Source organism: Chionomys nivalis, chromosome 5, assembly GCF_950005125.1.
Source record: "Chionomys nivalis chromosome 5, mChiNiv1.1, whole genome shotgun sequence".
Lineage (NCBI taxonomy): Eukaryota > Metazoa > Chordata > Mammalia > Rodentia > Cricetidae > Chionomys > Chionomys nivalis.
The window spans coordinates 25,633,828-25,660,945 of NC_080090.1; the positions used below are offsets into that span (position 1 = coordinate 25,633,828).

The 27,118-nt window shown below is 48.5% G+C and overlaps 1 protein-coding gene across 4 annotated transcripts in view; it reads left to right on the forward strand.

The window, feature by feature from the left end:
* Prkcd (protein kinase C delta) overlaps positions 1-8,793 on the forward strand; it is a 31,663-nt gene extending 22,870 nt beyond the window's left edge. For 2 of the 4 annotated variants that reach the window (XM_057769646.1, XM_057769645.1), the window contains exons 11-19: positions 6-180; positions 405-505; positions 609-782; positions 959-1,050; positions 1,576-1,638; positions 2,923-3,061; positions 3,562-3,750; positions 4,221-4,349; positions 7,265-8,793. In XM_057769646.1, the coding sequence (XP_057625629.1) occupies positions 6-180; positions 405-505; positions 609-782; positions 959-1,050; positions 1,576-1,638; positions 2,923-3,061; positions 3,562-3,750; positions 4,221-4,349; positions 7,265-7,423 (1,221 nt within the window). In that variant the 3' untranslated portion in view covers positions 7,424-8,793. The remainder of the gene's footprint in view (positions 1-5; positions 181-404; positions 506-608; positions 783-958; positions 1,051-1,575; positions 1,639-2,922; positions 3,062-3,561; positions 3,751-4,220; positions 4,350-7,264) is intronic. The other 2 variants (XM_057769644.1, XM_057769648.1) reach the window with 2 other exon arrangements.
* Positions 8,794-27,118: the final 18,325 nt, after the last annotated feature.

Genomic DNA, 27,118 nt, shown 5'->3' on the forward strand with positions numbered 1-27,118 from the left:
CCTAGAGATCTTCACGGAAGCTGGATTCAGGACCATCAGAGACTGTTGGAATATACCAGGGATTTGAGAAGAAGACAGGAGTCTCTGGAGATGATTCCCTAGGTGAAGCTGGGTCAAATACCCCCATTAAATCTCCCATTCCCCAACAGTGCAAAGAAAGGTGCCAGTCTTTCATGCCGAGTGAGTCCTGAGATGAGGTACTGAGCCCCTTTCTCTCCAACTCCTTCCCCAACTCACCCTTGGGATTCCAATAAGTCTTTTTGTCTAGTAAGTTCTGGGAAGAGGTACCACCCATGGGGAGTGAGCTCCTTCTCTCCTCTCTGAGACCCTTGCCTCGCCTACTCCTAACCCCTGGGAAGGGAGTCATGTAGACTGAGACCTTAGTCTCTCCGTCTCTCTAACAGACAACAATGGGACCTATGGCAAGATCTGGGAGGGTAGCACCCGCTGCAACATTGATAACTTCACGTTCCACAAAGTGCTGGGCAAAGGCAGCTTTGGCAAGGTGAGAGCAGCCTGCGACCAGGGCTCAGGGCTTTCCTGTTGAGCACCAGAGGCTGGGTGCTGGTAACCTCAGGGCCGTTGCTCAACATCCTTCCCTTTGGTAGGTCCTGCTTGCAGAGCTAAAGGGCAAAGACCAGTACTTTGCCATCAAATGCCTGAAGAAGGATGTGGTGTTGATCGACGATGATGTGGAGTGCACCATGGTGGAGAAGCGGGTGCTGGCGCTCGCCTGGGAGAATCCCTTTCTCACCCACCTCATCTGTACCTTCCAGACCAAGGTTTCTGGCCTTCCCATTGTTGCCCGTGCCCGACCAACCCCGTCTTCCCCCATGGCAGGGCTGTGTCTGTTGCAGTCACACCTCCTAAGTTGTTACCCTCAGCCCAGGTCCTATGTCCCCTACTTCCTTTGGAGGCTCCATGAGCTTTACCTCTGCTTACCCTCACCCCACTCTAGGACCACCTCTTCTTCGTGATGGAGTTCCTCAATGGGGGTGACCTGATGTACCACATTCAGGACAAAGGCCGCTTCGAACTCTACCGTGCTACGTATGTGAGGACCCTGTGTGAGGAGAGGTCTAATGCCTCTTTGGCTGAGTCTAATGCCCTTTATCCTTCATTCCTTCCCCAGGAAAGGCTTGAGTCAGGACAGGGCTGGCACTGGGGACACTTGGGACACTGTGTGGGAAGCAAGCTCTGACTATGGGGCCAGCACAGGTCCTCTGGGCCCTCGTCCTCTCTTTGGGCCCCAGGCAGAACAGCAGAATGGATAGTGCCCTCTACAGACCCTGGTGTGTGACTCCCAGACTACAATAGTAATGCCTTCGAGCATATGTATACCCTAAACTAGTGGCATGTGTTTGCACACTTGTGTCACAGAAATGCCCTCCTACCTCAGAACATTGTCTAACTTTCCCTTCCAATTTGCTGCCTGGACTTCCAGCCTCCACTCACCTGATAAAGACTGTGCTTGGTTGGGTCTATGGTGTCAGTAGGGTTATTGATAGCATTTCCTGTCCTGGGGTGGGGGATGGGACTGATGGGCAAAAGCCTGGATCACTGTCTCTTCCTCAGGTTTTATGCGGCCGAGATCATCTGTGGGCTACAGTTTCTACACAGCAAAGGCGTCATTTACAGGTATTGGTGGTATTAGGGCCCCTAGACTTCTGGGAAGGTTGGTGCCTAGCCTGATCACAGTTCCAGCACTGCTTAGAATGAGTGTTTAGCTGAGTATCTGCTTAAACCCCTAACTCAGTACAAGGATTTTTCTGTCCCTTCAGCTGAGGCTGGTGCAGCTCTAGGAGCTGGGAGCTCACTGTCCATATTCAGTGCTCTTGGAAGGCGGCAGCCCTGCAGGCACAGAGTCTCCCTACTTTATGCTCAGCATATGCAGACGAGCCTGCGCTCTGTATCTCAATGTGGGATGACATTAAACTATTTATCAGGCAGGAACTAACTGTGGAGCCAAGTTGTGTTTTTACACCTCTGTAATCCCAGCACTTGGGAGGCAGAAGCAGGCAGACATCTGTGAATTTGAGGCCAGCCTGGGCTACATAGGACATCCAGAGCTACATAATGAGACCTTGTCTCAAACAAAAAAGAATTAAAAATCAGCCTGGGCTGTATATTGATACCCTATCTCATAAAAGAAAAGAAAACCAACCAAACCAAGCCATGTGACAGTATTATCAAATACTGGTGCTAACCAGTTTTCTGGGGTGGGAGTGAGGAGCTGCAGAGATAACAATTTAGAGAACCTGCTTCCCTTGCAGGGTTGGGTTCTTGGCATCCATGTCCAGTGGCTCACAACTGCTTGTAGCTCTCATTCTAAGGATCTGATGCCCTCTTCTGGCCTCTGTGGGCACCTACACTCATGTGCATTTACCCACCCACAGACACACATACATAATGTGTAAATCAAAAATAATAATAATAAATAAAAAGTGGGAGGGAGATACATACTACAATTTGCTTGTCCATGCCTAGAATGACTGGAGGCTGTCTGGTGGCTGAAGTTCAGGATACACCTTGTGCTGTGTGTACATTCAATTACTGTTCCCATTCAGATGACTAATGGGGAAATCAACACGGTCCCTGCCCTTGTTGAGTCAGATAAACCAGAGCTGGGAAGGGGGTGGGACATACCTGCCAGCCAGTTAGGGGACAAGGAGCAAGTGGTGTCAGTACCTCTGAACTTCACTCAAGGCTTCAGGAAGTAGGATACCGTGTGTCCCACATTTAGCATAGAGGCTGCTGCCAGAAGGCACCTGTGTTTAGCATGCTGAACTCACCTTTCTCCTCTGTGTTCTCTGTGCTCCAAGGAAAAGCTGTGGACTTGCAGGGCTGAAATCCGCATATGGCAGCAAGGCTAGGGATGATTAGAACTGGCACCCAGGGATATTCTGTCCCTTTTTTCCTCAGGGACCTCAAGCTAGACAATGTGATGCTGGACCGAGATGGCCACATCAAGATAGCTGATTTTGGGATGTGCAAAGAGAATATATTTGGGGAGAACCGGGCCAGCACCTTCTGTGGCACCCCTGACTACATCGCCCCTGAAGTGAGTAGACATCTCTCACTCAACTATGTGTTTGACCTTGTGTAGTGATGAGGCAAGCAGGCCTGCTTTTCGTCCCACCCAGCTCCCGCACGGCTAGCTTTACACCCAAAATAACAACACACAAATTGTATTCATTTAAACACTGCCTGGCCCATTAGTTTCAGCCACTTACTAGCTAACTCTCACATCTTGATTAACCCATATCTATTAATGTGTGTAGCACCACGAGGTGGTGGCTTACTGGGAAGATTCTAATCTACGTCCATCTCAGGAGAGGAGAGCTATAGCCTCTGCCTCACTGTCTTCTTCCTCCCAGCATTCTGTTAGGTCTACTCTGTCTATCTAAGCTGCTGTCCTATCAAAAAGCCAAGGCAGTTTCTTTATTAACCAATGAAATAACACATAGACAGATGACCCTCCTCCATCAACCTTGGTAGGGTAGAGTCATGGAAGCTTCCTAAAGAAGGCTGGTTCCCTACTCTGACCACTGTTGCCCCCAGATCCTGCAGGGCCTGAAGTACACATTCTCTGTGGACTGGTGGTCCTTTGGGGTCCTCCTCTATGAGATGCTCATTGGTCAGTCGCCCTTCCATGGTGATGATGAGGATGAACTCTTTGAGTCCATCCGGGTGGACACGCCACACTATCCCCGCTGGATCACCAAGGAGTCCAAGGACATCATGGAGAAGGTAAGCCTGGCTGACACATGGCTTTGGGGTTCCAGGAGATCCTGTCTCTGGAATAGGGCCTCCCTCGGGCTCCATGCCTGACATCCCACATCTTGATCTGTCCCTGTTCCCAGGGCACTCTTTTCTAGGCCTCCTGTCTGGAATCAGCAGGGTGTGGTGACTAAGGGTTCGGAGGGAGACAGACAGACCTGAGGCTGAGTCTGGCTTCATCTGTCTAGTGCTAGTGACCTTGGGTGGGTCACCTAACCTCCCTCTCTGCATCTTCAGACGGCCTCAGAATTAGTAGAAGCACTAGAGACTGGGAACACTCAGCACCTGACTAGTGGCAGTAAAACATAGAGCTTTAGCCCCAGCCTCAGAGTTCCTGGGCTGAGCCTGTCCGGCCTTGGAGCCCTTGATCTGCTAGCAGTTTGCAAAAGCTCCAGTTTCTCATGGCCTTGAGTCCTGACCGAGGCCCCTGTGGATTGCAGCTGTTTGAGAGGGAGCCAGTCAAGAGGCTGGGAATGACAGGAAACATCAGACTTCATCCCTTTTTCAAGACTATCAACTGGGTCCTGCTGGAGAAGAGGAAGGTGGAGCCACCCTTCAAGCCCAAAGTGGTATGACACCCACCCCTGTTCCAAGCCTGGTCCCACCCTTGGCCTGCCCCCTTCCTACACCATTCCCACACTTGCCCCTTTTCCTTTCCCAACAAACCGGCTTCCTGTTCTCCCCTGGCATGCTGTACCAAGCCTGTGCTCTCGTGTTCTCATAATCTCCCCAGTCTGACTCTGGCAGTCATTCACAGACACTTGGAACTGTGGACTCAGGGTCGTGAGCTGGAGAATATGGCTCAGGGGTAGAGCACTTAACCTAGTGTGTACAGAGCCATAGGTTTGATCCTCGGCACCACCAAATAAGAAGCAGAAACAGGCAGGCCTGATAGATCATGCCTCTAATCCCAGTACTTGGAAGGCAGAAGCAGGAGAGTAACCACAAATCTGAGGCCAGCCCAGTCTTCATAGTTACTTCTCAGCTGGCCAGGACTGTGCAGCAGAACCCTGTTTCAGAACAGCAACAAAGAAGTCGTGTAGTGGTGACAGTAGTGGTGGTGGCGGTGAGGCACCTGGTGCTGAGGCAAGAGATCATTGTAAGTCCAGGTCAGCTGGAGATGCATAGTGTGATCTTTTCCAAGAGGTCAGGGACCAGGAGACGGGACCTCACTGTATTGTTCAGTCTGACTCAGACTCCTGCACTTACGCTGGCCTCTTACAGGTGCACACCACCATAAGTCAGCCACCTTGTAACTAAACTCTTCAATACGTTGTGCTTTGGAAACCATGTCTTGGCCACCACAGTTAGGGTTTCACCTCCATCCATCTACTCATGAATCATATCCATTTTCCAATTGATATTGGACGTGCTGAGTCCTTGTTGGAGCAGAATGCTGTGCTGGGCTTTGGTGAAGTAAGAAAACACCCTAGTGCTGGAGGAGCCCAGACGAGGCATTTGCACACTGGTGACAGTCTGATAGACGAGGCATTTGCACACTGGTGACAGTCTGAAGACAACTGTACTGGAGATGTCACAGGGCACACATCTAGGGTTGCTTTGGGAGTGTATATCAGTAGGAGCCTGCGTCGCAGGGAGCAGAGTGGTCTGAAGGACTGCTTGGAAGAACTGCTCTGTGTTAGTAGGGCTTGGGATGTCTTCAGACCAGACAAAGGGCAGCTAGAGGGCATTCCTGGTAGTGAGTGATGATTCCATCAAGGTCCCAGGTCCTCAGAGGCCACTGGACTGGTTGGAATAGGGAGCGGATAGCACCTCTGGGAAGTTGGAACTTGCTGGTTGTGATGATGTACATTTGTGATCCTAACACTCATGCGGACACAGGAGGTTCTCAACTTGAAGCCAGAATACACAGCATGGTCCTGTCTTTTAAAAGAGAAGTTAGGGCACAGTATCCCTTTGTGATCACAGCGTCTTCTGCCTGTCTTTATCTTGCTTGTTTTCTGTCCTCTTCTGGGACACACTTTCCCACTGGGCAGTCTCTGTGACATGCCCCACATTTGTGCTTTGAAGCAGCAGGCCACTTTCCTGTGTGGATCTTATATTTATATAAGTTCCTGTGTATATCTTATATCTCCTTTTGTGGATCTTATATTCAGAGGCTCCTGGAGCAGGGTGACAAACTGGCCCAGCTCTTGCTACAGAGAAAAGTTTCTTCCTGCACACACTAGTCAGGTGTGATGCCCCACTGGGGGCAGGGCAGACATGTGAGCAAGGCAGTGGGCTCCCAGCCCCAAGAGTGGACCTAATAGGAATTGAGCCCAAGGGCCCTAGTGTAGCTAGCTCAGTGGCAGAGTGCTCACCTAGCATGTCAGTGTCCTCCCAAATAAAGGTAAAAATAAAAAACTAAAGCCAGGCATGGTAGCACATAACTGTAATCCCAGCCCTTAGGGAGTGGAGGCAGAAATATCATGGGTTCACCACACAGCAAGGCCTGACATCTCTGAGCCTGTTTTCCTGCAAATGAAAGAGTAGCATTTCTTCCTGGGACTGTGGTGTAGGGTAAGATGAAAAAGGGAAGTGAACCCAGGGCTCCCCTAATCTACCAGTTTTCAAAAGAAGCCAGAAATCTGAATTTCCCTGTTAAAAATATTGTTTTGGAGTCTATCAAAGCCTAGCACTAAGGGCTAGGAATGTAGCTCAGTCGTGAAGCACTTGCTACATGCACACGAGGCCCCGGATGTGATTCCCAACAATTTGCCAAACAAAACCAGTACTAGCTAAATGCTTGTGCCTTCCAGCTCAGTTTGGCCCGAGGGTCACCGCAACCTATCTCATCCAATCCTTCGGGGCAGTGAATTAGGAACTTTTCTTATAAACAGCCAGAGAATAAATATTTAGAGCTTTGCAGGCCAGGCAGTCCCGTGCAGCCGTACTCCGTGTTGACGAGTGTGGCTGTATAAAACTTGATTTGTGGGCACAGAAATGTGCATTTGACTTCATTTTCATGTGACATTGGATATCCTTTTATTTTTTTTCCCCTAACCATTAAAATCATAGAGGCTAGAGCTGGGGGTGCTTGGTGATGATGCCAGCACTGGGGAGGCTGAGGCAGGAGGATCATGAATTTGTAGGCAGCCTGGGCTACATGAGACTTTGTTTCAAAAACACCAAAACCAAAACCAACAAAAATAGCAAAAGCTATTCTTAGCTTATAGGCCCCTTTAAAAACAGAGCAGGAGACATGTGGCCCACAGGCTGAGTTCACCGGCTCCTGTCCTGAAGGGTGCCCCGTCTTTACTAACCCACGCTCCTCTCCCGCCTTTTTCATCCCTTGGGGAATTAGCAATACCCAAATGGTGGGACTGCCCTCAGGCCACCAGTGATACCCTCTTTCCTGACTGAGTAGACTGCCCTGGCTTTCCTGACCAGGGCCTCAGAGGCCTGGGTGCCTGTTGTGCCTGTGAGGGCAGACCTTGGAGATACCCTGGCGGTCACCCTCACCCTCTGCTGCCTTCCCTCACAGAAATCCCCCGCAGACTACAGCAACTTTGACCAAGAGTTCCTGAGTGAGAAGCCCCGCCTCTCCTACAGTGACAAGAACCTCATCGACTCCATGGACCAGGCAGCCTTCCGTGGCTTCTCCTTCGTAAACCCCAAGTTTGAGCAACTCCTGGACAAGTGAGCTCCCCGACCTGCTTTACACGCCAGTAGAGCAGGCCAGTCTGCCCTGGTTCTGCATCCGCATGCCCGTGGACAGCCGCGGGTGACTGGGTGTTTGCTGCTGCTGCCTCCTCACCTCAGAGGGTTCGGCTCTTGTTGCCTGGGCTCCCAGTACTCCCTCTGTGAACTGTTTGTGAATTTGCTTTCCCTTTGCCGTCCGAGGGAAACTGTAAATCCTGTGTTTCATTACTTGAATGTAGTTATTGAAATATATATTATATATATGCACATATATATAATAAGCTGTATATATTGCTTAGTATAGAAAGCATGTAGGGGACTGGTAATGTGTTGACTTTTTTAAAAAAATAAAAAACATGTATGTGTATGTATATGTTTATGTACATACTTATACATATATATGTATGTGTATATATATGTGACCAAAGGAAAAAGCACAAGCTGTCTGAACCACAAGGTTCTTTTATGTGTATCTAAATAAACACTGAATGGTACCAACCTGGCTATGGGGACATTTATGTCCCAGGAAGCTGGTGGCAGGTGCTCCTGCCACTTTTAACTGCAGTCACAGACCCGAGTCTTCATGCAAATATGTTTGTAATTAGGGGTTTCCTTATTCTCGAGGGCCCTGGGACTGCAGGAGCCCCAGATGTCTCTGTGGGGTGATGGTAGGAGGTGAGACTGGACAGAGAGGGTCAGCCCAGAAGTTGAGAGAAGCCGAAAGCCAGGTCTGAAAACTGGAGCCAAGGCTCTGAGTTGGGAGTCTCAGGGCTGGAGTACGTGCATAGCGTGCATAGAACTCTGGCTTCCAGCTGGCGCTCGATCACTGCACGCGTGCGCACTGTTGGTAGAGCGCTTGCAAACATGCATGAAACCTCATCCGCAGCAGTGCATAAACTCGGCCTTTGGGAGGGGAAGCAGGAAGATCAGGACTTCGGGTTCATTCTCAGCCACACAGTGAGTTTCAAGGCCAGTCTGGGCTATAAGAAACCCTGTCTCAAAAATAATAATTTTAAAAAGATTTAGAGGCTGCCCCCTGATTAGGCAGGAAGACAAAGAAAGGAAAAAGCTTTTAAGTATATCTGGATTCAAATCCCAAAGTAGCTATTCAGCAAAGATCATGACCCTTCATTGTTTTAAGCCTCAATTTCTTTCTCAATTTCTTTATCTGTGAAATGGGATCAGGGCAAGGAGGTAACAACTGTAACTGCACATCTCTTTTGGAGACAAGACCTCTCTGTGTAGTCCTGACTGTCCTCAAGCTCGCTGTGTAGACCAGGCTGGCCTCGAACTCAGAGATCCACCTGCCTTTGCCTTATGAGTGCTGGGATTAAAGGTGTGTGCCATATGCCTAATTGTAACTGCACATTGTATCATTGCTTCTCTTCTTTGGGAGATGAGTCAGCCTCTAAATTCTAGAATGATTCCACAAGAGTCCTTGCCTACCTGGAGGAGGAGAGGGGAATGCCTGGATGGGGTGGCTGTGAGGCTTGCTCCAGTCTGCTGGGAGCACAGACTGCACTGTCAGAGAACCTGGGGGCTGCCTGGGAACCAGCATGGCCTTGCTGTGCAGGGGTCCTGCCTGGGCTCTCTGTACCATTCCCATGCCTCCCATTCTACAAGCTACCAGTTTGTCCCTACCTCCCTTCCTGCCTGCCGCCTGGGGCACAGGTCTCAGACAGGGCCTTCCCTTGGGCCCCTCTGGTCCAGCCCCTGGGGCCCAGCTGGCTCTTTGTCCTGGAGGTGGCTGAGGCAGTCCTAGTATCTGATTGGCTGGTCCAGTAGCCATGCTGCTGACTGCCAGCAGTTCATTCTTCTGGGCTGAGGTACAAATTTCCATAGCCTGGGAAGGCAGGATGGACTGGGACTGACCCAGGGAGAGGGCTGTAGTGTTGGAGGTGTTGTTCCGTTCTCTCTCTCAGGAAACACTCCTGTCTCCCGCTGTACCTGCCCCGGCCAGCCGGGACACAGGGAGCAGTGATACTCATTCTCCTTACACTCGCAGACATGTGACACAGGCTGTGATGGAGAACACTGGGCTAACGGAAGCCTCGAGGAATGCAAAGGCCTCCAGAACCTCCACGAGGCCATGGGCGATGGCTGTAGCCCAGGAGTGATGGCGTTTATGTTTAGGCCACTCGCTCTCCTGCAGCTCCAAGTCAGATTTTTGTTCACAGCATGCATGCAAAGATGGGGTTCCTCCTCTGAAAGGAAGGGCTGAGTGGCTTATCAGTGTCAGGGCAGGCAGTGAGGAGAGGCTGGGACACAGTTTATGGGAACCAAGGCTGAGGTTTGAGTTTCCCTGTGCTACCCACACACTGGGTCATTCCTGCCAGTCCCAGTCTCCTCACCTGTGCAAGGGAACCACCAGTCCGGCGGAGTAGCCGGTTCGAGAAGCCTTCATCCAGGGCCAGTGGCTGGTGGGTACAGTCTAGGTGGGAACCTTCCTCAGGAAGCCTGATTCCCTGTGGAAGTGGCTCTCGGGGATGCCGTCACTGCCTGGTTACCTGGAAGGGCACATGTCTCTAGAAGGGCACATGTCTCTAGAAGGGCACATGTCTCTAGAAGGGCACATGTCTCTAGAAGGGCACATGTCTCTAGAAGGGCACATGTCTCTAGAAGGGCACATGTCTTCCCGGCTTTTGAGTAGGTGTCAGGTCTGGCCTGTGGCCCAAGGAAATAACTTCTCAGGCTAGACCCAAAGCCACTTTTCCTTGCCAGACATGTAGGCAAGAAGCAGGAAACTCCATTCTCAGTGTACAGGAAAAGCAAGTACCCCACTCAGTGTGGGACAGACGAACACAAGATGCTCCGGAGCCTGGGGAACAGGAGCACAGACTCCAAAGCCAAATTGTCCTGGTTTCAGTACTATGGATCCCGGTGACCTCAACAGGTGACTTAGTCTCCCAGAGCCCCACTTTGATTTTCTCCACTGGAAAAAGGGGACTGACTGGTCACGATATTGCTGTTGACCGTGATGACACAGTGGTGTCATGTATTGCATAGACTCAGCTTAGTGACCGTTAGCCACTGTGCCCTGCACTTCTACCCCACCCTGGACTCCTAGGGTGTCTGGCTAGACTGTAGATAGCCACCCAGTCACCCAGTGCTCCCCCTTCAGACAGGGGTGCTCAAGAACCTTAGGCCCAGACATACTAGGATGCCACTTCTGCATGTGGTACCCAGAGGAAACGGAAGTGAGCAGAACTCTGGGCATTTGGGGAACTGTTTAAATATTTTCCTGACAGGTGCAGGGCCAAGAGGTTGCAAAAAGATGCTCAGTAGAAAACTAGTGTTTCGATGGGGTTCTTCCACCTTATTGCTTCATATGTCCGCTTTAAAACATATTCTTAGCCGGGCGTGGTAACTCGTGCCTTTAACTCTGAGTTCAAGGCTAGCCTGGTCTACAAAATGAGTTCCAGGCAGCCAGAGCTGTTACATAGAGAAACTCTGTCTCAAAACAACAAATACTGTTTTATGTGTGTGTGTGTGTGTGTGTGTGCACGCGCACGCATGTTTGTGTAGGTACCCTCAGAGGCCAGGGGAGTCAGATCCTGTGGGTGGGGCTGGAATTACAGGGAGTTGTGAGCCACCTATTTCAGGTGATGGAAATCAGACTTGGGTCCTCTGAACCAATGAGCCATCTTTCCAGCCCCAGATATACCTGCTTTTGCGGGCACTGGCATCCCAGGGTACAGGACAGAGCTATGGAAAAGAAAGATACCCAGGCGAGTGAATGAGTGTGTCGATGGATGAAGGACCACCTGGAATTCCAGGGTCTGTCAGCAGTGCACAGTGATGAGGGGTACAGTCTCCGTGCCAAGTTCTGAGCGGGGGGCTCAGTCCTGGCTGGACCGTGGGACCCAGTGCCCAGGTTGGTCAGCTTGAAGGAGGCCCAGACAACACATTTTGAAAGCTTTCCTGATATTTATGTGCGTCAGGGTGGAGAGCCAGTTAGGCAAGGTGAGAATCTGCATATTTCCTACATTTCCCATATTTCCACACCTTGGAAATCGAAGTCACCTACCAGCATCGCCAAGCTAGCCCTTGTGTGGAGGACGCTCGGCTCTCTGGCCTCTGGAGCGTTGCCCTGTGTCTAGGACTGCAGTCAGAAAAATTGGTGGGTCTGTGAAGTGGCCAGGGCTGCACTGCTTGCTGCCTGCTTTGGCCACATCGCCCCCTAGTGGAGGCCATCTAGCAGGCGCTGCAGGGAGCATGATGAACACTTCTCACTTTGTTAGTCTCTAGCTGCTGGAGACCCGGAGGTATGGAGGCAATACCTCTTCTTCCATAAACAGTGACCTTTTTGTCCCAGAGAATGGTATCCATCCTAAAGTGGTAGCCGCATTCCCCAACACAGGCTTGTTGATGTATGAACAGCTGGTATAGTAGGGAGGGCCACATCTGCAATAGGTTCTACTAAGAGGAACTAGGGGGTTATTCAGAATTTGCCAGGGTGGGAATGTCTCAGAGGGCTCCGGGACTTCCCACGGCTGTCTTACCTTAGCAGGACGGTCCTCTACAGCTCTTCCAGGCACCTGCTTCCACTTTAGAATCATCAAAGCTGGATGGGACCTCTGGATCCCTCCGCCCGTGACTGTGCCTTGGGTGACTGCCTATGGGAGACCAGAGGCTGGAGGGCTGGGTCTGGTCTTCTGAATTCTGACCACCAACCAAAGAGGGAAGACATCACACGCAAGATCTGAAAACAAAGAAGGGGATCAAGGACAAATGTTCCCCAAATGGGGATCCTGGCTAGAGTCACCATGACCCAGATGGTATCAGGCTTCTGAGGTCTGAGGTGTTCTCTGAGTCTCATTATCTGACTGACTTCAGCCCTCCACTGCTATAGCCTCTGTAATTCCAGTCTTTGAAACTTAACGTCTGTTCCTAAATCAGGCTTTTTAAGTGGGTCTTAAAAGACCCATGGTTTCTTCCCTCTGCCTGTGTTAAATACACACTCAGCCCTGACATTTGCTGCTCAGCCCACGTTAAGCGCTGCACAAAGGCCAAGGCCCTGCGGGAAAGAGCTCTTCTCTTCCGAAATGCCTGCTGGAGTCTGCCTTTCCTCTGATGTCACTCGAATAGTGGTGTGGGCGGTGATGGTGTATCCGCTGTGTTCCTGAGTTCTTATCTGCCTTGGTAGAAGTGGGTGCCTGCCTTGTGCCCGGAGCTCGACAGGTGTCTCTTGGAGCCTTCACCCAGCAGATGTGAATGAACATGCTTAGCATGCGCTGTGTGTGGCCTACAGGCTCCTGACAATGACACTATGTGAAGCTGTTCTGACTTCTTCCCTGCACCGTGGCCTGTAATTAATCTTTACAGCAGCCCCTGCGGAGATGGGTGTTGAGCCCCACAGTTCACCAATGAGTCAGCAGAGGGTCCGAAGAGTGAAGAAGGGTTTGCCCCATAGCTCTGGGAGGCTCCTTGGAGTCTGTGAGTTAGTTCCCTGATCATGCTTTCTTTGGCAATGAGCATAATTGCTCACAGGCCACTGGGTTTGCTCAACACTAGTCAGGGGGAGAATGGGAAAATGCCCCTCCCTGGTCCACAGAGGCCCCGAGAAGAGAGAACATGAGCAGGAACTGCAGAGGATACCCAGGAGGGGGCATAGACAGCTACGAGGGGACATAGACAACTACAAGGGGACATAGACAGCCACGAGGGGACATAGACAGCCACGAGGGGACATAGACAGCCACGAGGGGACGTAGACAGCTTGGCCCTGGAAAGCCCTTGAAGATTATAGATCCCCAGTGGATACCTTTGTGGATTCACATTTCGGTAACTAGAGCCAAAGGGGAAAGGGGTGGTGTTGGACCAGGTTTTCACAAGTAGTCACTGGGAAACTTTCAAAAGGGACAGTCAGCTATGTCCCCAACATACTACCTCCTGTAGGTCAGAAGCCTGGCTCCTCCTTTCTGTCCTCCACAGATTCCCAGACAGCACAGTGAGCCTAGATCACAGCTAGAGGTAGATACTGTGTCCAGATGATTTTGGGTGAGCGAGTGTGAGCACACGGCAAAAGAGAACTTTTCACCTAGGCATGGCCCTGCCCCCTGAGGAAGCAGAGCGGATCTTCAGGCCTGCCTTGTACATTACAGTGGCCAGCAGAGGCCTAGAAACTGACTCAGGGCTGAGACAGCCACAGGAGGCCCCAGCTTATTAGACACCTGCCAGCAACAGCGCAGCAAGGCTGCTCTAAGCCGCTTCCTGGCCTTTAAGTCCTAGGTTCAGAAATAAGCCAAGCAGACACACTCTGCCTCAATAGTGAGTCAAAGACAACACATTTCACAAAATAGGTTTTGTTAGCTTAATTGTTCTTAAATATCCTGTTTGGAAACAAGGTTTTATGTTTCAAATGTTTAAAGGATTTTTTTAAAACTCTGGCTCAGGTATGTTAATAGCTCAGTAGTAAAGGCCCTGTTGATAATGGACCCATACCCAACCTCCACCTGGCAATGTCTAGGAATTAGCATTGCTGGTGGTCAAATTATAGAGTATAGGCTTAGAGTGGAATCTGGGTCTATACCGGCTTGCTCCATTCCATGCATCAGACCTTAGCGGGTTCCTTGTTGCTGCTGTTGTTTGGGTCTTAGGCAGTCTCCAAAGGCTTCTGTGGAGTTTTGTTTCTTTCTAAGCTATGTTTATTTAATTGTATGTGCATGTGCACACATTCACATTAGTGTGTCATGGCATGTCTATGGACATGAGGGTACAACCTTCGGGGGTTGGTTCTCTCTTTCTACCATTTGGGTTCCAAGGATAGAACTCAGGTCATCAGTCTTGGTAGCAAGTACCCTTATCTGCTGAGCCATCTTGCAGGCCCTATTTCTTTCTTTTTAAAATCTATTCTCTCTCTCTCTCTCTCCTCTCTCTCTCTCCTCTCTCTCTCTCTCTCTCTCTCTCTCTCTCTGTGTGTGTGTGTGTGTGTGTGTGTGCATGCACATATATGCCCATGGAGGCCAGAAGTGTGGCACTGGATCCCCTTGAGCTGCAGTAAGGTGTGGATAGTCTTAGTAGGGCCAGGAATCCTACAAGGTAGGGGGGCACATTCCAGGCACAACAATAGGGTAAGAAGCCCTGGATTGGGAGTCAGAAGTCTACAGCAGGGTCCTTCATCTTGCTATCCCCCTCTCCCCCACACCCGTGGACTCAGTCATCAGCCAGCTCCAACAGTATGAAAATAAGTGCCTGAGGCTTATAGGAATGGCAAACAGATCCCATGCGGCTTTAAATTATGAGAAAGAAAATTTGAATGTCAAATGTCCCAGTTCTTGGCACAATTTAAAATAAACTGATATGAACAGCGGTAGTCCCACTGTCACAGAACTCTACCGCAAGTGGCAGCGGCGGTAAGAGCCAGCGATGCCTGCGGTGTGTTCCTTCTCTGCCCTGGTTTGGTGTCGTGACCCACACAGAACTCTTGTCCCTTCACTCTCAGGACCTTCTGCTCCTGTTCCAAGAGCGAGCGCCGCTGGACAGTCAGGAGGCCTCCAGATCCCCGGCTTGGAGCATCTAGGGCCTGGAGACACAGGTCGCTACAGTGTTGCAGGCCTGGAGGTACAGGTCGCTACAGTGTTGCAGGCCTGGAGGTACAGGTTGCTACAGTGTTGCAGGCCTGGAGGTACAGGTTGCTACAGTGTTTCTTAAGTAGGTTTCTAAAGGCAGATCCTGCACTAGAAGATTCCCTGGTGCAGGAGGGGTCATGACCCTGAATTCTTGAGCAATTAGTAAACACTAACTGTGTGTGAGGGAAATGGGCAGATAAGGAGCAGGCCTGGAGGTCTCATGAAGATAAGGTTTTGTGAGCATGAAGATATGCTAGCTTTTCTTGAGTGGGCACCAGCAACCAAGGAATGTTCCCTGGAAGAGGGTACAGCTTATTCCTGATACCCCCAAATAAGTAAGTCCCACAGTAGGATATGTTTTAAGTTGTGATAATACCAAGTGCTGGTGGGATGCAAAACACTGGTCCCTGTTGGCAGCAGTGGGAATAGAAACTGGCCTCATTTCCCACTGAAAGCAGTTTGGCATCAACGCTGTAGCCCCCCAGTGACTCCATTCAGAGACAGTTTGGTGGTGGCCTAGAGCGCCTCACAGGCAAGAAATACTTGTGGCCAAATGTGTGTAAGGAAGCAATTAGAAATGACTGGAATATCCACAGAGGACGCCTAGAACAAGGAACACAGTGCATTCCCTATACAATACTGGTTCTTTCTATTTTGAGATCCAAGCACCAAGCCTCCTGCTTCAATTCCACTAACATTCCCAGCTTCTATGAAAGGAGTGGTTCGTACCTGTAATCCAGGTACTGTGGGCCTCAGCCAGCCTGTACTACATGGTGAAACCATGTGACCCAAACCTAACCTCCAAAACACTTTATTTATTTATTTTGGTTTTTTGAGGCAAGGTTTCTCTGTAGCTTTGGGACCTGTCCTGGATCTAGCTTTTGTAGACAAAGCTGGCCTTGAACTCACAGAGATCTGCCTGCCTCTGCCTCCTGAGTACTAGAATTAAAGGCGTGTACCACCACTGCTCGGCTTCCAAAACATTTTAAAAAGGGGTACAGGGAATAAGAAGGAAATAGAGGGGAATTGTGAAGCCCTCTTTCCTCCTCTTCCTCTTGCTCCACCTCTTTTATCTAGAAGGATATCATTCAGTAGCCCAGGCTGACTTCAAACCCACGATCCTACTGCCTCAGCCTCCTGAATGCTGGGACTGCAGGTGCATGCCACTCCTTGCGACTTGTGATACCCTCTGCCTGGACCAATGCAGACTCTGAACCAATTCAGGAGACTAGGGCCACATGGGGATCCAGGCTCTAGAGGTGAAGGGCCTGAGAGTCTGAGGGACCCTCACGACCTTGGCTTCCATCAGTAACATTTTACTTATTAAAATCTGTGGTCTAGGGCATGGCTTCATGGTAGCTCACTTGAGCAAAGGCAGGCCAAGGTTCTAGTCTAACAGAGTGGAACATGCAAGGGAAGATATTAGAATTTTACCTCGGAGCACAGCAAAGATCTAGAAAGGCTTATTTTAGTCTCTGTGCTTATGTTCAAAAGGGCTTGTGATTTAAAAGTGCTTTTAAAACAACAGCTGTCCTAACTCTTGACCTGCCAGCTGGCTACCTGGGTCCTTTCAGAATGGTTCTGTACTCGGTGCCTTTGCTCTACGTCTTCCTTCTTTATGGATGTGACATTTCCAAGTTTTGAAACATTAAAAAGAATGAGTAGGAGAGAGCCCGAGGTCAGGAAAGCAACCAGGGGCAGAGAAGCTACAGCAGCAGAGAGGCCTGGGGCCCATGGGTATAGAATGTGGGGATGTGAATGCAAGATCCCTGAAGGTACATCCATCCTGGTGGCTGTCCTCTGTCCCCATTGTTGAGGGGAGTACTGGCACCGAGAGCACAGGCCTGGCAGTCCTTTCAACCCGGGCCAAAGGGGAGCTGCCAGGTTTAAGTTACCAGAGTGGTTTAACCAGCACCTGGGGTGGTAAGAGATGGGCATTGGAACCTGCAGGTGGTGGGAATTATGCCTGAACTCCCCCCGCCTTTTTTTTTTTTTTTTTTTTTTGGTTTTGAGACAGGGTTTCTCTGCATAACCCTAGCTGTCTGGAACTAGCTCAGTAGACCAGGCTGGCCTCAAACTCACAGAGTTCAGCCTGCCTCTGCCTCCCAGGTGCTAGGATTAAAGGCACGGGCGCCACCACTGCCTGGCCAAGTCTGACACTTCTGATTAGAGGAGTGACCATTTTTATGGGAACTCAGCTTGGCCTTGTGACTCTTGCCCCGGGGACAGAGGACAAGCATGCCCCAGCCCTAGCTGTCCTCTGTCAATTCAAAGGCCTCAGGGGTTCAGGGGAAAGCGAAGATTTCCTCAGAAAGCAAACAGTAAACTTCAGCCCAAGAGGCTACAGCACAGTGCACAGTAAACTTCAGCCCAAGAGGCTACAGCACAGTGCACTATGCGTCTGTGACCTTTCTGAGGCCGTGAGAAGAAAGCAAACCCTGCATGGGCCTTCTCCACATGCAGACGGACGGGGCCCAGACACTGGGGAGGTGGAGGCTCTTTCTGACCAATAAAATAGTTCTGCAAACTTTCAGATACTAAGAACTTATAAAGACTGTCCCGGATCAGGAAATAAAATACTGGAGATGTAATTGCAGCCCTCTGAACCTACTTGGAAACTCCCGCCCAGCTCCAGCCCATTTCCTCTTTCACCAAGAGCCAGCACCTACTTCTAGTTGTCCTATAGGCCCCAGGCTTTCCCTAGCCTGACTTGTGTGACTTTTCCAGGGTGCACACCCACTCACCTCAGATAGGACCCTGACAGACCAAAGAATGATTCCACCCAGGTCTACCCTGGTGAACTCGGGAGTTTATTGGGGTTACCTACAGGAGCATGGTTACTCACTGTCAGCTGTCATCGGAATCTTGGCTGGATGGTGACTCACCCAGGCTGTGTCCCTGCAGTTGTCTACAAAGCAGCAGGTGACTCCGGAGAAGAGCCACTCCCCAGGCAGCCCTTGGCTGCTTTTGTCTCTTTGGGGAGGGGCCTTGAAGTCCTGAGTCTCTGAGCTTCCAGAGTCTTCTAAACTTCCTGAGTTTCCCACACCTTTGAACGTCACCTCAGGAGGGAATGTTCCACCTGGGGGGAAATAGCACAACAGCACCATCCAGAGGAATGTTTCTCAACTTGTGGGTCATGATTTCTTTGGGGGGTCAAAAGACCCTTTCACAGGGGTTGCCCAAAGCCATTGGAAAAAAACAGATATTTGAGGGTTCATAAGAGAAGCAAAATTACAGTTATGAAGTAGCAACAGAAATAATGTTATGCCTGGGGGTCATCACAACATGAGGAACTGAATTAAAGGGTCACAGCATTAGGAAGGTTGAGAACCACTGTATTAAAGGGTCACAGCATTAGGAAGGTTGAGAACCACTGTATTAAAGGATTGCAGCATTAGGAAGGTTGAGAATGTTTTGTTTTTGTTTTACAAGACAGGGTTTCTCTGTGTAGACCTGGCTGTCCTGGAACTCTGTAGAACATGCTAGTCCCAAACTCAGAGATCCACCGCCCAGTTCATATCACATTGTTTTATACTTATTTATTAGTGTGTGGGGCTGCATGTGTCACAGTTTGAGCCTGAGGGTCGGAGGACCACTTGCAGAAGTCAGTTCCTGCCTTCCACTGTATGAATCTCGGGGACTGAACCCAGGTCATCAGGCTTGGGGATAAGCGCCTTTACTCCTGAACCAGCTCATCATACCGCACACATTGGTTTTTATTTAATATATTTTCAAGCCTCGTATAAATAATGCCTGTATGCATTCTACCGCTAGCCTATGGAACAGACATGCTCCACACTCTAAAGGAGGTGTTGTTCTGTATATGTTTTTGATATTGGTCTTTCCAAAGCCTACTCACTCAAGCATTTCTTTCCTTACTTGTTCCTGATCTCAATAATTTTATTGAGAAAGCCATATAACCCACCCACTTAAGGTACCCAGCTCAGAGCTTGTTATGATGGTGTGTGCCTTTGATCCCAGCACTTGGCAGGCAGATGCAGCTCTGGGAGCTGCAGCCTAGCCTCGTCTATAGAGCCAGACCAGGACACCCAGGACTGCCGTGCACACCCCCCCCCCCCCCCGTGTCTGTGCTCTCTGTGCTCTGGCACCCAGTTACCAAGCTTCAGGCAAGGGGTTGGAGGTTAAAATACACAAACACACACACAGACAGACAATGACACAAGTCATCCTTGAATTTCCCAAGAATGCCCCCTTTATTGTGTTCAGGGGCAGACTATATAGAATAGAGATAGCCACGCCCCAGCCAAACCCACCAGAAACCACTCTCCTGCCATCAGGAACTCCTGAAGGTCTCGTGCTCAGAGCAGCTGTAGGAACTCAGATCAGGGGAAAACAAATTCAGGATCTGGGGTCTCACTGCTCCCAACATCTCCCCCCCTAAATTTTTTGTAAAACAGAAGATCCTCCTGACCACACAGCCTTTGGTCACTTTGAACCTGTACTCAGGAGAGAGTAACAGCATCTCCTCAGGAGAATAGTGGCTTTTAGAGAACACAAGAGAGCAACTTAAGCCTGTAAGACAGGTAGATTCAAGTATCCCAGAGACTGTTGGTTCCTCATACTATTTCCCACACACCCTCTTCTCCTCAAGTGAACAGAGGTGTGTGACCATTTCAGACTCGGGACTTTTAGGGAATTTGGGCGTTGTCAATTTGTCTAGCAACTTCCTGCTGACATTCTTGGGGGTATTTACTGCAATTTACTGCCATTTTCCAGCAGCGCTGGAACGCGGGTCATAGCAGCGGGAGAGAGGCGGAGGCTCCACCTCCCCACAGAGCTGGAAGGTGGAGGCCTGGCGCGGGCCACGACTCCGTCGGGGTGGGGCGGATCCTGTCCCAGCCGGTTGCTCCGGGCTGGGACAGAGGTCCAGGCCGTTGGGCCTTGTCGCAGTCCTGCTGCGCTTCTGTGTCCTGAGGCCCGCCCTGGAAGTGGGCCTAGCGTTTTTGCCTTGTCGGTCCTCGAGGCAGGTCCCAGGGTTTGCACGCATTGCAGCCCCTCAGCGCCCGCAGCCTGGAGCCGCTTGGTCTTGGAGCCACCGCTCACACTCCACTGCAACATTTCAGGAGGTCTCGGTAATTCAAACCACGTGAATATTGAATAAATCCTTAGGCTCTCATCGTCTGTGGAGTCAAAAACAGAGCCTCCTTTCCAAAGCATCAAATTCTTAAGCCCATATTTTAAAGTCAAAATACCTTAACAGTTCCTAGAATCAAATGTCTTCAGTCCAGAACACAAAAGACAACACAATCAACATACATCTGTACACATTTATCTTTTTAAGCTATATATATTCTATCTTTTCCCAATACATACGTCCCCTCCGGCCGGGGACAACCCTGTTTGCTTACCCCTCTTTCTCGTGAAGGAAGTCAGGATTAACACATACACCCCAATCCACCCTCACCTTCTGAGGGTGACCTCTCAGCGTTCCCTAGTTCCTGATATCTCGGCTGGGACCTCCAAATGCCGTGTACCGTGCTCCCGTGTCTGCGCTCTGTGCGCTGGCACCCAGTTACCGAGCTTCGGGCAAGGGGCTGGAGGTTAAAATACACAAACACACACAGACAGAGAGACAACGACACAAATCATCCTTGAATTCCCCAAGAATGCCCCCTTTATTGTGTTCAGGGGCAGATTATATAGAGATAGCCACGCCCCAGGCAAACCCACCAGAAACCACTCTCCTGCCATCAGGAATTCCTGAAGGTCTCGTGCTCAGAGCAGCTGTAGGCACTCAGATCAGGGGAAAACAAGAAATTCAGGATCTGGGGTCTCACTGCTCCCAACACAGGACCACACAGGAGACCCTGTTTCAAAGATACAGAAAGTATTTTGGAACTGGAGACATGGGTCAGCCATTCTGACCTCTGTGGGCACCAGTAGCACATATGGTACCACACATACACATGAAGACAAAACACTCATGTACACAAAATCAATCTGATAAAAATGGGGCTTAAGAGTTGGCTCCATGGCTAAGGACGCTTGCTGCTCCTGTAGCGGTTCGAGTCCCAGCAACCATACAGTGCCTCACTGTCTGGAACTCTTCTGACCTTTGCAGGCACCAGGCACACGTGTGATACACACACATACCATTCATGTAGGCAAAGCACTGATTCACATAAAGAAATCTTGACAATTTAAAAAAGTCCCCACTCCGCACACCTTTAATCTCAGCACTCGGGAGGCAGAGGCAGGCGGATCTCTGTGAGTTCAAGGCCAGCCTGGTCTAGAAGAACTAGTTCCAGGACAGGAACCAAAAGCTACAGAGAAACCCTGTCTCGGGGGGAAAAAAAAAGTCCCGCTGGGCGGTGGTGGTGCACACCTTTAATCCCAGCACTCGGGAGGCAGAGGCAGGCGGATCTCTGTGAGTTCGAGACCAGCCTGGTCTACAAGAGCTAGTTCCAGGACAGGCTCCAAAACCACAGAGAAACCCTGTCTCGAAAAACCAAAAAAAAAAAAAAAAAAAAGTCCCCACTCTAGTGGCTTTTACTCTTGTCAGAGCTTATATTAGCACAGTTACAGAAAATTTCTGTCACCTAAATGGAAACCCATACCCTCCCACCATTGCTCCAAGCCCCTGCGCTCCTGGAACTAGGTGTAGGTGTCCACTGATGTCTGTCTCTGCAGACAGGCCTGTCTGGAACACCTCAGACCATTTTGTGTGCATGTGACTGGTTAAATATATCCCTTCCCATGGTTATATGGTGTTCCATCATCTAAACTTACCATAGTTTATTTATTCAGTAAAAAGTGATGTGAAATTCTGCTTTCAGCCAAGATGAAATTAAAGAGATCTTATTTACCTCCTTCCTGGAATGAACAAGCAAACAAACATTTAAAAGCCTGTAAAAGGGTATGAAATGACACTTCTAAGCAGACCCAGTGGTAGGCAACCAAGGCCAGGGTTATCCAAGACAGCAGAAACAAGCTTGTGGCCAGCCCAGCCTCACTGCTTGTCAGTGGCCTCAGGCTGCAGACAGGGAAAGGGACCACATGCAGCAGTGGTCCAAGATGAGGATAAACGTGGACATCCAGGAGGCCAACGTGGATGCAAACCCAGGACCATGACCACAGCGATCTCTCTGTGGAGACAAGAGAGCCATGGAGAGAGAAAGATAAGCCGGGATGCCTGCAGAGGCCCCGCTTCAAATCCTCGTCAGAGAGTACTACATGAGGCCAGGCAAGAGAACCATCTGAATGAATTGGTACAATCCTTAGACCTCATGTGGGTCTGGGAGTGGAGCCTGATGCAGCATCCAGACTGGAGAGCCTCGTGATTCAAGGGTCATAGTGTACTGTACCCAGAGAGGTTTACTACAGTAGCAGAATAAAAATTTACTCTAGGCTAGATATTGTTGTGGTCCTGCCTAATAAAACTTAGAAGCAAAACCCAAAGGTTTTTTTTTTAGTTTCTCTTGGCTTAGTAGATGTCTTTTCAGAAATTTCATCCCATTTGTCTACACTGCAGAATGCTGCAAACCAGATGTGGGGACATTTTAGGGGTGTTCTCCCCTTCTACCTTTCCATGGGTTCTAGGAATTGAAGCATGGGTAGTAAGTGCCTTTATCCGCTGAGTCACCAAGTCATCTCACCGTACCTGATATTCTTTTTTAAAAAGGATTTATTTATTTATTATGTATACAGCATTCTGCCTGCATGTGTGCCTGCAGGCCTGAAGAGGGCACTAGATCTCATTACAGATGGTTGGGAGCCACCATATGATTGCTGGGAATTAAACTCAGGATGTCTGGAAGAGCAGCCAGTGCTCTTAACCCCTAAGCCATCTCTCCAGCCCCTTGACATTCTTTTAAAGATCACATGTCATAAAACAATTCTCAAAGCCTGGTGTGGATTATACTACTGTAATTTCAGCATTTGGGAGCTGAAGGCAAGAGGATTTCCATAAATACATGGCTCAGATTACATAGGGAGACTCTAATATAAAACAAAACAAAGCCAGCCCCTCAAAATAAAACAAAACAAACAAACAAAAAAACACAATTTGCAATAAATTTTAAGTATTCAGATCACATGAGACATGTTTTCTGACCACGTGATATTGAATAGGTGGACAACATAGGAAGATCTCGGGAAAGCCACTGAATGTTTGCAAACTTAAATAATATAACTGCAAATAATCCATGAATAAAAGAAGAGATTAAAAATAGGAACTCCTGGCCGGGCGATAGTGGCGCACGCCTTTAATCCCAGCACTCGGGAGGCAGAGGCAGGCGGATCTCTGTGAGTTCGAGACCAGCCTGGTCTACAGAGCTAGTTCCAGGACAGGAACCAAAACCACAGAGAAACCCTGTCTCGAAAAACCAAAAAAAAAAAAAAAAAAAATAGGAACTCCTAGAGTAGAAGCAGTTAAAGTAACAGCACAGAAGAGATCATGTTGGGCTGGAGAGATGGCTCAAAGGGTAAGAGCACTGGCTGCTCTTCCAGAGATCCTGAGTTCAATTCCCAGCAACCACATGGTGGCTCACAACCATCTATGAGGTCTGGTGTCCTCTTCTGGCGGGAAGGCATACATGTAGACAGAACATTGTATACATAATAAAAAAATTAATTAATTTTAAAAAATTTTTAAAAAAGAATAGATCATGGGCTGGAGAGATGGCTCAGAGGTTAAGAACACTGACTGCTCTTCCTGAGGTCCTGAGTTCAATTCCCAGCAACCACATGGTGGCTCACAGCCATCTGTAATGAGATCTGGTGCCCTCTTCTGGCCTGCAAGCATACATGGAAGGAATGTTGTACACATAATAAATAAATATTAAAAAAAAAAAAAAAAGAATAGATCATGTCTTAGTCAGGGTTTCTATTGCTGTGAAGAGACCCTGTGACCACAGCAACTCTTATAAAGGAAAGCATTTAATTGGGGGTGGCTCGCTTACAGTTCAAAGGTTCAGTCTATTATCATCACAGCAAGGAGCATGACGGTGTGCAGGCAGACATGATACTGACTACATCTTGATCAGAAGGCAACTGGAAATGGACTCCCAGACACTGGGCAGTATCTTGAAACCCCAAAGCCTGTCCCCACAGTGACACACTTCTTCCAACAAGGCCACACCCACCCCAAAAAAAACCACACCTCCTACTAGTGCCATTCTCCATATGAGTTTATGGAGGCTAATTACATTCGAACTGCCACAGATGAGAAGAACAAATCCCCAGAAGGATGCATTGCAGAAACTTACCCATGAAGAGGTAAAAAGACCAGGTAGTCCTATAGCTGAAAGAATTGATTCTGGCGATTGGACCTAAGGCCTCAAGCATTCAAAGCAAGTCCTCTATTACTGAGCTATAACCCCAGGTCTTGAAATTAGAGAAGTCTATCAAGCATGTAAGCTGTGCTTACTTCAAGTGGTACATACATTAAAACTGGAATGCTCCAGAGAAGACTAGAGTGAGAGGATGACATGAGAATTTATGAAGTATATTTATTTTCTTCAGAAAGACAAACAGCACATGTTCTCTTGAATGTAGACTCGTGTGTGTGTGTGTAAAATGAAAGCAAAAGTTGGACCGTTTGGTGCAAGTTAGTGGGCAGTGTTAGAGGCGGGAAGGGTGAAAGGAGAATGCATGCGATCAGACTATAATGATCTACTTATATGAAAATATCATAATGATCCACTGCCTCATGAGCTTTGTTTAAACACTCATTTCATCTTTCGCGTGGGTATTCTGCCTGCGTGTATTTCTGTGCACTGTGTGCATGGCATGTCTGTGGAGGCCAGGAGAAGGCACTGGACCCCATGCAATAGGGTTGTGAGCTGCTATGTGGGTGCTGGAAATTTAACCTCTAAAATTTAACCTACATTATTTTCTATATGAACTAAAAATTATAACCATTTTAAAAATTAAGTAAGGGATAATACCAAGACTACAAATTAAATGATGTAAAAGGTTATTTTTAAACTACATTTTATAGAGTAAGAAGCAATATTTTCCTGTTGTATACATACAAATTATATATATATGTATATATATATATAATTATATATACACACATATATATATATACACACAATCTTTTTAAGAGAGAGGTCTTACTAGGTAAGTCACACTGACTTTGAATTTAGAATCTTACTTCAACTTCCAGAGTGCCAAGATCACAGGTGGTCACTGAGGCAAGCTTTTCTAAAAATATTTTTATCTTTCACATTTGTTTCTATTAGTATTAGTATTAGTATTATTGTGTGTGTGTTATGTATGATGTGTGTAGGGGTTCAAGAATGTCATGGAGTATGCGTATACAGATTAGAGGAAGACAGCTTTCGAGAGTCTATGGGATCCTGGGATCAAACTCAGGTAATCAGGTTAGCTTAGCAAAGGTTGTTCTTATCGAACAGCCATGCTGATCCCAGAGATGGAATTTGAGTCATCATGCACAGTGGCACATATCTTTCCCTACCAAACCATATGTCAGCCCTCTGGCCAGCTCACTGATGGCATTGTCACCTTCTATGGTCTCAGAGGTATTAGATGGAGTTACGTCTTGATTCCTATGTGGCCATTTTCTGCTGTACCCATATTTGTTGTACCTAGTTTTACACAGAGGGCAGCTATCCTGCTGTTCTTGGCAAAGCCATTCTTGGGCTAGTGGCTGACTGCTCTGGGATTAACCTGCTGTCTCAGCACTTGGCAGCTACTGCCCTCCCTAGCTTTCAGCAGCAGTGACTGCAGCAGAGCCAGCAGCACCTCCTAGTGCCACGGCTCTTGTCCAAACCTAGTTTTACATTTATTTATTTATTTATTGATTGATTGTTTGTTTTTTTTGAGACAGGGTTTCTATTATTTGTTTATTGATTGTTTTTGTTTGTTTGTTTTGAGACAGGATTTCTTTGTGTAACAGTCCTGGCTGTCCTGGAACTCTCTTTGTAGACCAGGCTGGCCTCCAACACCCAGAGATCCACCTGCCTCTGCCTTCCAAGTGCTGGGATTAAAGGCGTGTGCCACCACTGCCTGGAGATTTTTTTTTTTTCTTTCTGAGACAAGTTTTTTTTTTTTTTTCCTGTGTAAAAGCCCTGACTGTCCTAGAACTTGCTCTGTATAGCAGACTTCCCTCTAACTCACAAAGATCTACCTGCCTCTGTTGGGATCAAAGGTATGGGCCACCGCACTAGGCTTAATTTTACTTTTAAAATAGCATTGTAACAGGGGCAAAAGTCTCTTGTGGCTTTCATTTGCATTTTCCTTATTTTGAGACATAATAATTCAAATAATCTTTTGTTCTGATTTTGTGTGTGTGTGTGTGTGTGTGTGTGTGTGTGTGTGTGTGTTTGGAGCCAGGATCACATGATATAGCCCAGGCTAACCTCAAACTTAAAATCCTCTTGCCTCAGCCACCTGGATGCCCCAGTTTCTTTGAATGATGTGGTCCACTGTGGAGGAAGGAACGTCCACAGACACAGAACCAAGGGGAGTCATGGGTCAGTACATTCAGCACGCAGGCTGCTGGTGGGTGGAGACGCCTCTCCCGTAAACTTCAGGTGCATTCTCAGCTTTGGAGTGGGTGGGGGCCAGAGGCCTCTCCGGTTAGTGATGCTTTCTTAGCAAGTTTACCTACTAGTCACAATAATGTTAAGTAGATGCAGAAGTTAAGCTAAGTAGTTGTCAAAGGGCCCAAGGCAGAATAAGAGCTGAAGGTAACTGTTCTGTTCATTTTTATTTTTATTAATTAATTAATTTATTTATTTCTGAGATGGTCTCTCTGTGTATGTAGATCTGGCTGTCCTGAACTTGCTCTGAAGATCAGGCTGGCCTCAAATTCACAGCTCTCAGAGATCTGTCTGCCTCTGCCTCAATTGCTGGATTTAAAGGCATTTACCACCATGCTCAGCTGGTAACTTTGTTCCTTTTTTGTTGGATTTTTGTGTTTTGGAGACAGGGTTTCACTCTGTAGACCAAGCTGGCCTTGAACTCACAGAGGCAGAGAGAGTTCACTGCTTCTGCCTCCCGAATGCTGGGATTAAAGGCATGTGGCAGTGGTTTTCAGTCTTTTGGACATGCAGCAAAAATGGAAAGTTCTAGAAGTTAAAGTGTGGGCTATGGATATTTTGTTGTTGAAACTCCGTCAAATGTCTTTCCTCCAT